The sequence below is a fragment of the Hipposideros armiger genome, unplaced genomic scaffold (assembly GCF_001890085.2).
Source record: "Hipposideros armiger isolate ML-2016 unplaced genomic scaffold, ASM189008v1 scaffold_591, whole genome shotgun sequence".
In the NCBI taxonomy this organism is placed as follows: Eukaryota; Metazoa; Chordata; class Mammalia; order Chiroptera; family Hipposideridae; genus Hipposideros; species Hipposideros armiger.
This window is the reverse complement of record NW_017731941.1, coordinates 989,348-1,005,814: the sequence shown is the minus strand read 5'-3', so window position 1 is coordinate 1,005,814 and position 16,467 is coordinate 989,348. Positions and strand designations below refer to the sequence as shown.

The 16,467-nt window shown below is 37.6% G+C and overlaps 1 protein-coding gene across 2 annotated transcripts in view; it reads left to right on the top strand.

Moving 5' to 3' along the window:
• NFX1 (nuclear transcription factor, X-box binding 1) overlaps positions 1 to 16,467 on the top strand; it is a 64,741-nt gene that overhangs the window by 25,122 nt on the left and 23,152 nt on the right. The window contains exons 8-12 of one of the 2 annotated variants that reach the window (XM_019624465.1): positions 2,880 to 2,979; positions 3,063 to 3,280; positions 8,965 to 9,062; positions 12,386 to 12,416; positions 15,647 to 15,726. In XM_019624465.1, coding sequence (XP_019480010.1) covers positions 2,880 to 2,979; positions 3,063 to 3,280; positions 8,965 to 9,062; positions 12,386 to 12,416; positions 15,647 to 15,726 — 527 coding nt within the window. Of the gene's footprint in view, positions 1 to 2,879; positions 2,980 to 3,062; positions 3,281 to 8,964; positions 9,063 to 12,385; positions 12,417 to 15,643; positions 15,727 to 16,467 lie in introns of both variants that reach the window. The other variant, XM_019624464.1, reaches the window with a different exon arrangement.

The window sequence follows — 16,467 nt, the reverse complement described above, 5'->3', positions numbered from 1 at the left end:
TACGGATCCCAGTCTCTTCCTTTCTGTTCTTGTGTAGTTGATTTTTCAAACTTAGTTGAAGACTATTCGTTTGTCCACATTAAATATCTAGCAAAGTATTTTGGCCATGAATATAGTTTGTCTTCTCAAATTATAATTCTCTTATGATCCCTTTTAGCCCTATCCAGAGTTTTAATAAACATTCCTTCTGGATCTTCATTCCTGGGTTGATAAAAATGCTGAACAGGTGAAGGCTGTCTGTAGAGACCTCCCTCCAGACTGTTGGGTTCCTTAATACTCTTCATCCAGCTGTGACTATACCCAGCTTTTCTGTCACTAGCTCATATTTCTGTCTCTTGTGCCTAACGAAGCATAGCAAGCTTTTTAGTATTGTACTAAGATTATTTCCTGACCGATGAGGCTCACCATTTTGCTTCTATTGTCACAATTTTCTGACCCTTGATTCTTTAGTTCACAGCTGTTTACTTATACCTCTGGAAAAAAGCCTCTGTTCCATTTGAGCAGAAAAGTAGCAAAGAAAGCCTGCTTGCAGAAGCTCCCAGTTGCTAGGATTTGTTTACCAGTTCCTTGATTCCAAAAATATTGATTTAGTTTCTTTTCATCATCTGTATTAATTCATCCAATAAGAATTGGATGTGTGGGTGGGTGGGTGGATGGATGGATGGATGGATGGATGGATGATTTTTAGAGCAGGGGATGAAACTGCACGTGTCCTTATTGGAAGATAGAATGAAAAAATATATATATATAAAATAAATTCAATTATATATATATATATATTTAATTGAGGTAACATTGGTTAACAACATTATATATAAAGTTTCAGGTTACAATATTATAATTTGATATCTATGAACACTATAGTTTGCTCACCACCAGTAGTCTAGTTTCCATTCATTACCATACATTTAACCCCCTTTACTCATTTTGCCATCTCCCCACCACCTTTCCCCTCTGGTAACCACCAATCTGTTGTCTGTATCTATGAGTCTGTATTTGTTTTGTTTGTTTTTTATTCCACCTTTGAGTGAAATCATACAGTTTTTGTCCTTTTCTGTCTGACTTATTTCATTATTTCACTTAGCATAATACCCTCAAGTTCCATCCATGTTGTCACAAATGGCAAAATTTCATCTTTTTATGGCTAATATTCCTCTGTGTGTGTGTGTGTGTGTGTGTGTGTGTGTGTGTGTGTGTGTGTGTGTGTGTACATCTTCTTTATACATTTATCTGCTGACGGACACTTAGATTATTTCCATATCTTGGCTATTGTAAACAATGCTGTAAGGAACGTAGGGGGTGCATATATTTTTTTGAATTAGTGTTTTCATATTCTTCAGATAAATACCCAGAAGTGGAATAGCTGGATCATATGACAGTTCTATTCTTAACTTTTTGAGGAACTTCCATACTGTTTTCCATAGTAGCTGCAGCTGCACCGATTTACAATACCATCACCAGTGTTATAAGGGTTTGCTTTTCTCCACATCGTCTTCAACACTTGTTTCTTATCTTTTTTGATAATAACTGTGGGATGTATATTTTAAAAATCAAGAGTCTTGGTTATGTCTTCATTGAGTTGAGGCTTTTCGGATTTCCATCTCTAAGTGAAAGTTTTTGGTCTATTCAATACAATATTTTATGAGCATTATTTCTGATGTTTTTGTTAGACACATTCTATTTTATTACCTACTAAGTATGTGATTTTAAGATTTGATTTTGATTTTATAAGATTATGTTTATTCTTCTGTTTGCTTTCTGTGCAAGTAGACATCTAAATTATACTGAGAAAGAAGGAAAGAAAGCATCATTAGATTTACAGAATTTCAATTTAGTTTCTTCTCTTCTGGTTTACATTTATTATGTAAGGCTAGGTATATTTGCATAGATTGATTTTAATGAGAAAATTTCATTATAAACTGAAAATGTAAAGTGACACTTAGAAAAATTATTTAAATTGATGAAAATTAATCCTTATCAGACTTTGTTATGTATTAATACATCAGAAACATAAATCCTTAAACATAACACATTTATTGTTGATCTTAAGAAATAAAGAAATCATGCTCGCTTTGGCAGCACATATACTCAAATTGGAATGATACAGAGAAGATTAGCATGGCCCCCTGCACAAGGATAACACGCAAATTCATGAAGCGTTCCATATTTAAGAAAAGAAAGAAAGAAAGAAAATCCATTGTTTATTGAGCCCACAGGAAAATCTACAGATGCTAGACTGGGTTATCTATCTAGCAAATAAGTCTCAAGTTATTTGAAACTTTTTACTCAGCATGAATACTCAAACATGATTACTTCAAATTCAACAGTGATAGATTACAAATTATTAAGGATTTTATATTATGATTTTTGGCTTTCTTTTTTAGCAGCAGATACTTTTTCCAATCATTTTATGTGAGCCCATATATATAAAGTATTAACTTTATGCTGCTTAGGTTGAAGTGAGGACGGGGGATCCAGTGTCAATGCTTCTACCACAGCCACCAGCTTAGCGTCCATCCTCTGTAACATTTCTTGAGGACCCCAGGAAGCCTCACAATCCTTGATTTTCAACCACAGCCTTCTGGACCAGATAGTAGTCTCTTAATTTAGAATGTTGCTTCATTTTAATGCTGTTTGGGGGATGCGCTACAGAGACACCATGAAATACTGACAGAGTCTAACAAGGCCTTTTTTATTACTTCCTATGATAAAGCTCTTAGGTCTAAGACTTAGAGTTGTTGTATAAACCACATTCATCTCTGCATCAGGTCTGATCAATACTAATAAATAGCATTTTGTGTTTTCTTAAAGATTGTTTAGAATATTTTAAGAACCCATACAGGTTACTAATCTTTTGTTTTTGAAATTGTGTCCTCAAGTATGCTACTGTGGCAGCACCTCCCGAGATGTGTTATGTGGAACAGATATAGGAAAGTCTGATGGATTTGGGGACTTTGGCTGTTTAAAGATATGTGGCAAGTAAGGTTTTATGTTTTTATCCGTTATAATAAAGCTGTATTTTATGCAACAATTATGTAATAGTCTGTTATTTTTCCTAACAGGGACTTGAAATGTGGGAACCATACATGTTCTCAAGTGTGCCACCCTCAGCCCTGCCAACCATGCCCACGGCTCCCTCAGCTGGTACGCTGTTGCCCTTGTGGGCAGACTCCTCTCAGCCAATTGCTAGAACTTGGAAGTAGTGGCCGGAAAACGTGCATGGACCCTGTCCCTTCGTGTGGAAAAGTGTGTGGCAAGCCTCTGCCTTGTGGTTCCTTAGGTAACTAATAGGCATATGAATGTAAAAATATGAATGTAAATGTTTGCCAGCAATGACTACTTAAGCAGAATATTTTAAAATCCCAGTTACAATATCAGAGGTTTTTCTAAATATTATGATCAAGTTTGGGCACTTTTCCTTTCGTCCTCACAGTATACTTAATGAAAACTCACATTTGCCCGAGTGATCTCTCTTTCTGATTTGGGTCAGTGGTGGTGAGGTACTATTCCATGGGGGTTATCATTTCTCTTAGCCTACACTAGTATGAATGCCAGATATCCTTTTATTAATCTAGGGCTCAATAAATGCTTAAAGCCATTTTGTTATAATAGGAACGTCTTAGCTAAAATTCTAAGTACAATAAAACTTCAGCCATTTGGATCGCACAAGAAATGTCTTTTTTTTTTTTAATTTCTTTATTTTTTTAAATTTTTAAAAATTATTACTAGTTTCAGATGTACAAAACAATGCAATAGTTATCCTTTTCATCCCTCACAAAGTGACAATCCCCCTCCCCCATCCTTTGCCCCCCTACCCCCGATATCATACATATCTATTACAATTCCATTGACTCCATTCCCACACTATACTCCATATCCCATGACTATATATGTATTAAATTATAGTTGACATATAATATTATTCAATAGCCACTTCAGATGTACAGTGCAGTGGTCAGGCCTCTACACCGTCCATGAAGTGGTGTCCCTGACAAGACATGAAACCATCTGGACCCCTAAAAAATATTTACAACATTATTGATTATGTTCCCCAAACTGTCTTTTCTATTTCTGAGGCAATATTATAGATACCAATTTATGTTGTCTCGTCCCTTCCCCTTCCCCCTCAGCCCCACCCCCATCCATCTAGCAATCATCAGTTAGAAATGTCATTCTTTATAGCTGTTTCCTATCTAACTGAGGATAATTCCTCCTGAGCATCATTTTTGATAGACATTTTTCTAAAATTCTTTCTTTAAACAGAGGTAACTGAAACTAATTTTTTCCCTTTATTGACCCAGAGTCATCATTTTCTTGAACCTCAGTTATTGTATTATACTGAGGACTGTGGTGCCCTAAGGATTTCTCAGGTGATTTCCTCATATCGATGTGCAGTTTGAATTGTTTTATCTGCTTGTTAAAGCTTTTTATTTTCTTGTCAATGCTTTTAGTATGCCTACCATCCTACCTTTAGTTACTCTCTCTTTCTTCTCTGACTTGTGGCTTCTGATTACTTGGATATAGAAATCAGAAAAAGCTTGTTGGAATTAGCTATAAAGTAATAGTCTGAGTTTCTAACTGAGACTTTCTGAGGCAGTTTTTGGGAAATATGTGTTTACAATTTTGCAATGACCTCGCACTTTCTCTCCTAAGTGAGTGTTCAAAGGCTGTGTGTTTAGAAAAATAGAAGTGGGCAACTAAGTCTGAATAAGAGAGATGTTCCTGTAACTAAAAGTGGGAAAGCTAGAATCTTTAGGTTTGGTTTCCATTTTATCGAAAAGAGAGATTTCACATTTCTTCTAAGTACCAGCAGGAAACAGTAGAAGCACTAGAGGGAGCACCCTACCTAATTCTTTTGTTCAATCTGACTTTAAAATTATGTATAGAGGAGAAATGCTCTCTTTTCATATTTAATACATGTTCCAGCTACATTAGGAAAGTCAATCATCTATTGCTTCTCCGTGTCTACTGTGAAAATATATCTTTAGATAAGCTCTGTGAAATGGAGATCCACCGATTTCTAAATTAAGAAGGATCGTAAAGGTCATCCCTGTTCAGAAAGCATGTGAGTCAGTTTTGTAAGAATTTCATATATAATGACCAGAAATCCTACCCTGAGGCTAAGATATCTTGTTGGCAACAAGAGAAGGAGGAAATGTGAAATAGGTAATGCAAAGGGACTTGAGCAAGAGAAGGACAGTAACTATCAGAATGAACTGACGTGGGGGTAGGAGAAGACCAGGTCAAGAGATTCATGAGTAACCGATCTACCTCAGAATTTTAATCATGACAAACTTGTAATGAACATGTCTGAGTTGGATTGAGACACTCAAAGGCAAGCCCATGGCTAGTGGTAACAATGGCTCTCAAGTTTATTCAGATCTGGCTTATTGGTAGAAAGCTTGTTTTAGGTCTTTTAGTATCTGATCCAGTAGGAAATGTCTATTCTAGACATATTGCTTTAGTACAAGAGACTAGGTAGAGCTCTGCTTTCATGATGGTAGCATGAGCAACTACTTGGACCCACTCCCCCTCAAAACAAGCAAAGCTGGGGAAAACTATAAAAAAACAACCATTTAGAGTTTCCAGAAATTGTCCTATAGACATGTATCAATTAAGAAATATTTATTGAAGAAAATATGAAACTCAGAATAGCAAGAATCTGTGTCATTTGAGTCATGACCCACTTCTTCCTCCTCCCCCGTCCTACCACCAGCTCTGCTTAACAAAAGCTCCACTCAGGATGGGTATGCCCAAGAAGACTGGGCTTTCTCTGCCCTCAGCTCCAAGTCAAGGGTAGAGCCGACTACCAGCATTTCTCACCCCCTTTAATTCCAGGTCAAAGAGGCTAAATTTCTGATAAGTGCAGCTGAGAGATAGGGGGGGCTACCTTCCGCCACACAGCCCCACCCATGAGTTGGAGGCTCTACCCCAATCACAATAGGCTAAAATACTGGGGCACCAATCACCCTTGCCCCAGCTCACTTGTAGGGCAGAAGTTTTATGCCAGGAGAAGTAAGCCAAGAAAACCAGAGACTGCTATCCCATCCAGCACCCAGAGTGTAGTGGCTGAGACTTCCCCAGGGGAGAGGCAGTCCATAAGAAAGAGAGCTCCAAAGTACTTCCCAAAGGAACTGACTTTAATCGGAAACAGAGTTTGGCTGGAAGTTCAGGCCTAAGGCCCTTTAGAAAACATTAACTCCTCTTAAGAGCAGCAAGCTAAACTATAGACCAGTTAGTTCACCAGAAAGAACCAGGAAAAGAGATGACTAAGAGGAGCCCTCCTTTCCTCAAAGACGACTCCTGCCCAGATTTCCTTGGTTCAGACTGCTAAGCAATTTATGCCCTATGGCATTATTGAAAACAATAGCACAACCAGTCAGCAGTTAGTGGAGCCCCAGGAGTGAGTGTAATGCCAAATGAGGCAGATAGCTTAACAGAGAGATCAGAGAAAAAGATAGTCAAAGAGACCTCTCTAAAACCACTGTCATCCCAGGGTGACTGCACACCCCCAAGGCTGTGCCATGCCATCCAAAGAGTGACACCAAAGTCTTCATACCAGAGGGGAAATAGACTTCGCTAAAATAGCCTAGAGAAGTCACAAAACAAATAAATAAGCAAACAACAACAAAAAAAGCTGTGGAGAAAGAGGAAGCAGTATCCAGAGTTGCTACAAATAATATATTACCAAAAACATGTGGTTTCCAACAAAAAATTATGAAGTATGCAAAGAAATAGGGAAAATACACAGGCAGCAGAAGTTTGTTTTCTGTGAGAGTGACTGACATTAGATTTAATAAAAACTTCAAGGTAGCCATTTTCAATGTTTAAAAAAACTAAAGAAAACCATGCTTAAAGATGCAAAGGAAGGTATAATGACAGTGTCTCATCAAATAGAGAATATCAATAAAGAGATAGAAATTATTTTAAAAAAAAGAAAAGGAAAGTCTGGAGTTGAAAAGTCCAATAATTAAAATGAAAAATTCATTAAAGGGGCTCAACAGTAGATTTGAGCTGGCAGAAGAAAGGGCCAATGAATGTGAAGATAGATCAATAGAAATTATATAATCCAAAGAACAGAGAGAAAATAGAATGAAGAAAGATGAACACCTCAGAGAAATATGGGACACCTTTACGACACAAACATATATAATGAGAATACCAGGAGAGGAGAAAGCAGAAAAATATTCAAAGAAATAATGGTTGAAAACATTCCAAATTAATTGAAAGACATAAATCTATACACCCAAGAAGCCAAACAAACTCAAATAGGGTAAATTCAAAGAGATCCACAGCTAGACACATAATAAAAATGCTGAAAGCCAAAGACAAGGAGAAAGTCTTGGAAGTTGCGAGGGAAAAATGACTCAAGGGAATCAGCAGACTTCTCATCAAACATGATAGGGAACACTACATTGCAATCAGAAGGCAACGGGATAACCTATTCAAGTGCTGAAAGAAAGACTTGCCAACCAAGAATCTTACATCCAACAAAACTTTCTTGCCAAAAATTAAGATAAAAATGGAGAATTTGTTGCTAGCAGATCTTTACAATAAATAATACTAAAGGAAGTTCTTCAGGCTGAAAGCAGGTAAACCCAGATGTAAATTCAAATCCACATGAAAAAAAGAGTAAAGGTAATTACATAATTATAAAAGACAATATAAGTATATACTTTTCTCAGCTGATTTAAAAAGCAGTTGTATAAAATAATATGTATATAACTGGAATGTTAGGCCTATAATATATAGACATATATCTGATAATAACAGCACAAAAGAGATGGGTCAGATCAAAATTGTATTTGAGTAAGGAAATGATACCAGATGGTAACTCAGATCCACAGGAACAAATGAAGGAAACCAGAAATGATAAATAACAAAAGTATAACAAACTGTAAATATATACTTGTTCTGTTTTCTCAGCTTTTTTGATAGACATAACATTGTATAAAGTAATAATTATAACAATATATTGTTGAATTTGTGTCATAAATGTAATATGTGTAACAATAATAGCACAAAAGAGAAGAGACTAGAGCTATATGAGTAAGGCTTCTATATTTCATTGGAATTAAGTTAGTTAATTAAATCTGAAGAAGATTCTAATAAAGTGCATATAGTAAGCCCTAGAGTAACCATTTTTTAAAAACTCAAAAAATACAGTGAAAAATACCATTAAAGGAAAAAAATGTTACACAAGAAAATATTCGATTGGCAAAAGAAATAGTACAGGAAGATTAGATTAACAATAAGACACGAGACATAGAAAACTATAAGTAAAATAGCAGACGTAAATCCAACTACATCGGTAACATTAATGTGAATGGATTAAACAATTAAACAAAAAGCGGAGATTGCCAAATTGAATTTAGAAGCAAAAAGCAAGATCCAACTATATGCTACCTTCAGGAAGCCGACTTTAGAGTCAATTACAAGCTGAAAAAAATACATTGTGTAAACAGCAGCCATAGAAAGAGACTGTGGGTGATCTCTGAGGGGTTCTTGAAACAGTACTTGTCCTAAACCTAGTAGAATGAATGGCAGGCCACCTATCACTAGACAGTCACAGAGTTTGAGTCAGTGAGGTTATGGATCATAGCGTCTGATTATTTATGATCCCCAGATGATTTTTAATCAAGAGCACTTCAGTAAAGTCATCCGTGGCTACAATTTTAAGGAGATCCAAGTCTAACCTAGAGACTTGGGGTCTAAATAAGGAAAGAGACAGATCTGTTCTTTGACTTAGGCAAAGCATCATGTAGTCCAAAGCATATTCCGGTAACTAATGCTGGGCCCTCTCGTTGCTGGAAAAGGCCCAGCCTGCTGGATGAAGGCAAGATAGGTGAAGACGTTGTGGAGTTGCAGGGAACAGAGGTAGAAGACTGATGTGGCTGTTGAATTTGGGAGTCTGAAATGAGTAGTTGCAATTTTCATTCCCAGCTCTTTTCATTTTTATTAAAGATTTTATTCATACCTGTGAAAAGCTCTGCCATGAAGGAGACTGTGGACCATGCTCTCGCACATCAGTTATTTCCTGCAGATGCTCTTTCAGAACAAAGGTAAATCCTAAACATTGCTACAGTTGTTGCCACCAGTGCCTTTTAATTTGGTGATTATGGGAGGGGAGGAATCAAAATAACCTTACTTTTATTTCTGTCATACTATGTATGATTTATTCAATCCAGCCAGTGTATACTAACACCTGCTATGGACCAGTTGTAGGATAGGTGTGGTGGGGGGATGTCCAGCACTCCCAGCTCAGAGGCCAGTAATGAGGATAAGGCAAGTATACAGATAGCTCAACCCAATACAAGTGTGATAATGCTAGTTGCTGGAAGAGAAGGACCGTAGCACTCATTGATGCAAGGAGTTAGCAAAATAAGAAGTTAGAGGGAACACAGTCTGCAAGATTGCCCTCACCCTGACACCCACTGCAAGAGTTTAGACAACTGCTGAATTAGAACAGTGCACATGGCCACCCTCACTTCTGATACCAACTGGAAGCAAGCCCATTGGTCCCCAAGACCACCCTCAAAGTTTGATGACTCACTGGAAGGATTCACAGAACTCAGCGAAAGCTGTTATACTCATGGTTATAGTATATTCCAGGGTAAGGATACAGATTAAAATCAGCCAAAGGAAGAAGCACATAGGGCAGAGTCCAAATGCGAAGCTTTCAGTTGCCCTCTCCCTGTGGAGTCGGAACAGTGTTACTTTTTCAGCATCAGGATGTGACAGTATGATGGAGTATTGCCAACCAGGGAAGCTCACCCAAGCCTAAGTGTTCAGTTTTTATTGGGGCTTCATCTTGTAGGTATGGTTGACTGCCCATGTAGCTGATCTCAGTCTCAGTCCCTCCAGAGGTCTACGGATACTGTGCAACTCAAAGCCCCACTCTAAATTACATCACTGGCCTTGCTGGTGTGGCCAGCCCCCACCCTAAGACTGTCCAGTGTGGCCAGCCTGTACCCTAACTCATACTATTAGACTGCGTGGCCCAAGTCACTTGTGACCCAAGGCCCCAGGCATACAAGGACACTCCTATCAGGCATGATATTCCAAGGGCTTAGATGTTACCTCCCAGCAGCCAATGGCAAAAGCCAGACCTCTCTTTGGGTAAGGTTGATTATTCACGATACAACTGTTTTATAAGTTAATAAGTATAGTTAGTTTGTTTGCTTTCTGCCTTGGGCAGTTTTGATTGGACTTTGTGTTATAAAAGGGGCATCTTACCATTTTGGAATTAGGCCATAGTGCCCCTTCCTGTGTCTGTAACCAGAAGAGGTAGGAAGCATTTCTGTGGAAGTCTTTGAGTAATCACTTGAGGAACATACTGAACACTGATCTATCCTGCTGTCTGACCTACTGCTAATCATTTCAGTGCATTTTGGCACCTTTCCTAGCGGAGCACAGGCCAGAGTAGAGACCGAGTTCTAAGCAGTTGGTTTATTTCTTAAATACGGCCCAAGATCTGGGTAACAGCTGACTTGCAAATGATTCTGAGGATATAGTCTATAAATTGAGAGCTATATTCATAGCTAACTTTCAGAATAAAAGAAAAAAAATGTAAAAGAGCAATTTACATGCAAAAGTTGTATGAGCATTATGGGGTTTTTTTTTCCTGGAAAAAAACACACACAAAAAACAAAAAAAAACCCAGAATACATGGGGCCGTATTTGTATTTTGAATGTCAGGAACAGGCAGGACCACCTTATACTTTTTAAATATGTACGAGCTCAAAGAGTGTGAGATGCTGTAATTTAGTAATCACAAATTTAGTAATGCCCTGGGGGGCCCTTTGTGACCAAGAATCACAAGCAAGGTTGGGACCTGGAGTGCGAAATGGCTATTGTCAGTTTGCTTCTTTCTCCCCAGCAATCCCTTTGTCTCTCTCTGTTTTTGTTTTGTTTTTGGTTTTTTTTTGCTTCTCATTCAGTCTGTCCTCACTCCCTTTAATAGTGGATCCTATGCCAGTGAGTGTATTCTTGAAAAGCTATGTATAAATTGAGTTTTTGCAAATAAAAATCTTATTGTAAAATTGCTGTAGGCTTTCACTATCAATATGAATTCTGTTAAACCCTTTGACAAAGTTAAAAATCTCTTCAAACCACTAATGATCATCACCTCATTGTTTAGCCAGGTTTTTCATGACATGTCTTTTGTAATGGAATGGGATTTTCCATGGAAATAAGTTTTCTGGATAAATAAGACTTATTTCTTAAAGCTTCAAAGTTTGTTTTCTTTTAATCACTTTGATGGGAGTTTTTGAGAAACGTATGCTATATCTTACTGCCTCTTTACAAAGAATACTGTGGTTAAGTTTTTATCGGTAATTCATATTTATTATAGGGATTTATGGGAGCCCTGCCTCTCCCTACAGTGTAGACAGCACTCCAGCATGTCATTTCTTCTGTATGATCCAATGTTTGCATTAACTGGAAAACTCACTCAGGCAATTTCATGAGTCATTTTTGCTTTATATCTCTAGAGACCATATGGGGAACTTTTTCATATTGAACCCAGCCAACTCATTAATTTATCTAAAATGTCTTCTAGCCAAAGCTTCAGTCTCTTAGACCTCTTTACTTCTGTTATCAGCTCTAGTAGCTGCCTATTTTTTTCAGTCATTTCACTAAGAAGGAATGTTTTTGTCATTTTTTTTTGTTTCTAAGTACATGGCAACCTGTAAATGGCATCAAAGCCAAATTCAGATGTAGATGCTGGGCAGCCAGCCAAGCTTACTCTACCCACAAGTGAGTGACTCGCTCCCCACACACCATCACACATGTTTAGGATCATGCCACAGCAAAACTACATGTGATAGACCTTTGGGGCTATTCACACATAATGGAAACCACAGTAATAAAACTTCAAATGCCAAAGGACTACTGTATTCTACTTTGCTGCAGTCCAGCTGTGTTGTCAGGGGTGCTGCTGAGTATATTGAGCTGTTTGCCCCTATGCCAGATGGCACCAGATTGTTACATGTTTTCAATTCTTACATCTGCTCTTTTTTGCTTTCTGTCTGTATGTACCCTTGTCAAGCAGTTATTTCTCTTTACTTTGCCTGCCTTTTTAAAGCAGCCCTTCTTTTTATTCAGATTTGATAATACCTAATCTGCTGTGCATGGGAGGCCACAACATAAAGATTGTTACTATTTTATTTGCATGAAAAGTCAGTAAACCTGGGGCCCTGTTGTGAATAAATTATATTAATAGAGGGAATGGGCTAACCCTGATCCAGACAGGTGAAGTTGGTGAATAAATTGCCAGAGAAGTACAGGATACTTGTGATATACATGTTACATTTAGCATTATATTATAGCTGTGTTGTTTCATTTATTCCTAAAATAGTTACTGTTTCTTTTTCTTTTTCCATAGGAACTTCCATGTACCAGTCTCAAAAGTGAAGGTATGACTGGAAAGGGGCATGAGAGAACTTTCTGGGGTGAAAGTAGTTATGTATTTGTCAAAATTTAGCGAAGGTACACTTAACATTTGTGCGTTTCATTGTATGTAACTTTTACCTCATAAGAAAAGAAAGAACTATAAATTGAATTCTAGTTAAGGAAGTGCTGAAAATTTTAGGAGAAGCATACTCATGTCTGCTGCTTACTTTGAAATTCATCAAAAAATAAGATAATTTGATGGGTGGACAGAATAGATATGTGAAAAAGTAACTAATGGTAGAATCTCAGTAATGGGCATATGAGTGTTCACTGCAAAATTGTTTCAACTTTTTTATATGTTTGAAAAATTTCATAATAAACTATTGGTGGGAGAAGTGATGGTAAGTGATATCTAATGAAGCACACTTTTTACACGCAGACTCTCATGCTTATCCCCTTAAGTCTTGATAAGACTATTGGGTACCTGGAACAGGGACTCAGCCAGCAGCCTTCTTACCCCTGAGGCCTAGAATAGAGTTTCTTCCTATGTCCTTGATCCTCCTGGCCCACTCTATTATGGTTCTATCCCTGTTTTGCTAACCATCACATAGCCTTTGGTTTGAGCCACCTTAAAAACCTTTTTGGAAAAGTGACAGAAGATAGATGTATATAAAATAAAAGCTCTTATTCTGGTCAGGAAGAATGCTAAATTGTTTTTGGCTGCAGGTATCAGAAAACCCAAGGAAAAGTGACTTTAGCAATAAGGGGGTTTACTGCCTCACATAATAGGAAGTCTAGAGGCAGAATAAGTACGAGGTTGGTTAATTCCAAGCTCAGTGATTCCAGGATCCAATTCAACTTTGTGATTTTCTTGGTTTTTCCCCTTATGGGTATAAGTTAGCTATAGCAATTCCACAACTCGAGTCCTCACCAAACAGCATATAGAGGAAAGAAAGGGAGATTCTTAAGCTTCTCTTCCTTCTTAAGAGCAAAAAGAGTCCTGAAAGGCTGTCAGTATACTTTGTATCACATGCTTCTGCCTAAAGGCTTCACTGACAAGGGGAATGGGCTTACCATGACAGGCTAGACTACACCTCTGGAATTGAGGAGCACATGGGTGTCCAGTTTCTGAACAAAATTAAGGATCTGTTAGCCTGAAGAAAGTAGGGAGTGGCTATTTGGGAGCTAAAAAAAAAAATCTGCCTAAAAACTTCAGTCAAAATTTTGGTTATTAAAAACATAATTTGAGAAAAATTACATTAATACAAAGTAAAAAATGAAAATACACCTTTATCCCATTTTCCCCTCCTTAGTTCCACTTCCCTAATGAAACCACTGTCACTAGTTTGTTGAGTGCGGGTCCAGATCTTTTTCTGTATTCACACAGACATGTACACATGCTAGTATAGTTTTGATTTTCCCCTTAAACTTAAGTTCATGCTAAAAATACTGTTTGTAACTTGGAGCTTTTTTCCCCCCTCAATAATATATCAAAGACATTTTTCCATATCAGTGTGTATATCTCTCCCTCTTGCAATATGTGGATGTACTGTAGTATATATAGTTCACTATTGCCCTTTTGGGTCATTTAGATTGTCTGCAGTTTTTCCCATTACAAATAATGCAGTAATCATCTTGTCCCACTTTTTAAAATTTTATGATGAAAAATTTCAATCGTATCTAAAAGTAGAGATCCCTGTGTGCCTATCACCCATCATCAACAATTATCAACATTTTGCCTGTCTTGTTTCATCCGTCCCTCCCTTATCTATACTTTTTATTTCCACTGAAGTACTTTGAAAACAAATCTCAAACATCATTTCATCCATAAACAGTTCAGCACCTAGCCTACAATTTTTATTGAAATAAAATTCACATAACATAGTAGAACAAACCATTTTAAAGTGTACAATTCACTGGCATTTAGTGCATTCACAGTGTTGTGCAATCACCTCTCTCTAGTTCTAAACCATTTTCATCACCCCAAAAGAAAAACCTGTATTCATTAAGTTTTCGCTTCCCACTCACTTTGTTCCCCAACCCCTGCTTTCTGTATCTATGGATTTACTTATCCTAAGTATTTCATATAAATGGAATCATATAATATGTAGCCTTTCGTGCCTGGCTTCTTTCATTTAGCATATTTTCGAGGTTCATTGATGTTGTAGCACCTATCAGTACTTCATTTCTCTTTATCACTAAATAATTCCATTGTATGTATATGCCACAATTTGTTTATCCATTCATCTGCTGGTGGATGTTTGGATTGTTTCCATCTTTTGGCAATAATGCTGCTGTGAACTTCTGTACCAAGTTTTGTTTGAATACCTGTTTTAAATTCTTTTGAGTATATATGTAGGGGTAGAATTGCTGGATCATATGCTAATTCTGTGTGTACTTTTTGGAGAACTGCAATACTGTTTTCCACAGCAGCTACACCATTTTATATATTCCTACCAATAGTGTGTGAGGGTTCCAGTTTCTCTACATCCTCTCCAACACTTGTTATTTTTTATTTATTTATTATTATTATTATTATTATTATTATTATTATTATTGCCATCCTAAGTGGGTGTGAAATGATATGTCTTGGTTTTTATTTTCATTTCCCTAATTACTAATGATGTTGAACTTCTTTCATGAACTTGGCCATTTGTATATCTTGGGAAAAGAGTCTGTTTAGGTCCGTGGCCTATTTTTAAATTTGGGTTGTTTGTCTTTTTGTTGTTGAGTTGTAAGAGTTCTTTATGTATTTTGGATCCTAGACCCTTATGAGATATCTGATTTGCAAATATTTTTTCCCATTGTGTGGGTTGTCTTTTCATTTTCTTAATGGTGTCCTTTGATGCACAAAAGTTTTTCATTTTGATTAAGTGCAATTTATGTTATTCCTTTTGTTGCTGTGCTCTTAGTGTCCTAGCTACTTTTGAAAGTATATCTGTAGAAAGGATTCCTTAAAATGGAATTGCCACTTAAATTTTTGATAAATACATATGTACTCTAAAAGTTTATACTGTCATCCACTAAGCATATGTGACTTTTTCTGCACAGCTTCACCCATACCATATATTAATCAATCTTCCTCTTTTCTGTTTTTTAATAATTTGACAGTGAAAAGTGATATTTTGATATGTATTTTTACCATTTTATTTACATTATACGTTGTATTACTTTATCGTATAGTCTCTCAAATATTTGTTGGATGAATGTTTATATCCTTTGCCTTTTTTTCCTTTTTAATTGCCCACAGCAGATGCTACATTTATGTGTGACAAGCGGTGTAACAAGAAACGGTTATGTGGACGGCATAAATGTAATGAGATATGCTGTGTGGTAAGTAGACCTAACATTGTGCACAGTCAGATTGCATTCATGGAGAGGCTGAGCTTCTGGAAGCCTTAGCCATCCGGAATGCAGCCCGGATTTAGAAATCACTGGAAATCACTGGAAGGAGCCTCTGAGCAGAAGTCAGATTGCTGCCCAGGTCAAGCTAACCTCAGCTAGGTCAAGAAGTCAGCTTGTGGCAATGGCAACATGGAGGAAGAGAAAGGAGAAAGACAGAAGACCTCAGGCCCCAGAGCCCAAGACCACTAGATGAGCACACAGTTCACTACAGGAGATTGTGTGCTATCTCTACACACAGGCTGGCCTGGCCTTAGCAACCTGGGCTTCAGGTTTCATGTACTCCTTGGGTAAGGTTGGTGGGCAAAATGAGTGGCATTTTTTTTTTTAAGCTGAGCCATCCTGCCACCTGTTGGCAGCTCAGCGGCAGCTCAACTGGGGCCAGGAATTGAACCGGCGACCCTGTTGCTCAGAGCTCACACTCTTCAGCAAGCTCAACTAACTGAGCCACTTGGCCGGCCCTGAGTGTGACATTTTTTTTAAGATTTTTTAATGGAGAATTGGGGGAATGGGAACAGCGCTGGGGAATTAGGGGAAGGGGAACAGACAAGTTGCTGTTTTGTTTTTCAGTCTAGTTGTGGAGGACGTCGCTTCACTGGCCCAAGTTGGCACCATCATTGCGCTCTTCCCGGGTGAGGCAGATCAGTCGCTGGCCTCTGGATGGCCGCTCAC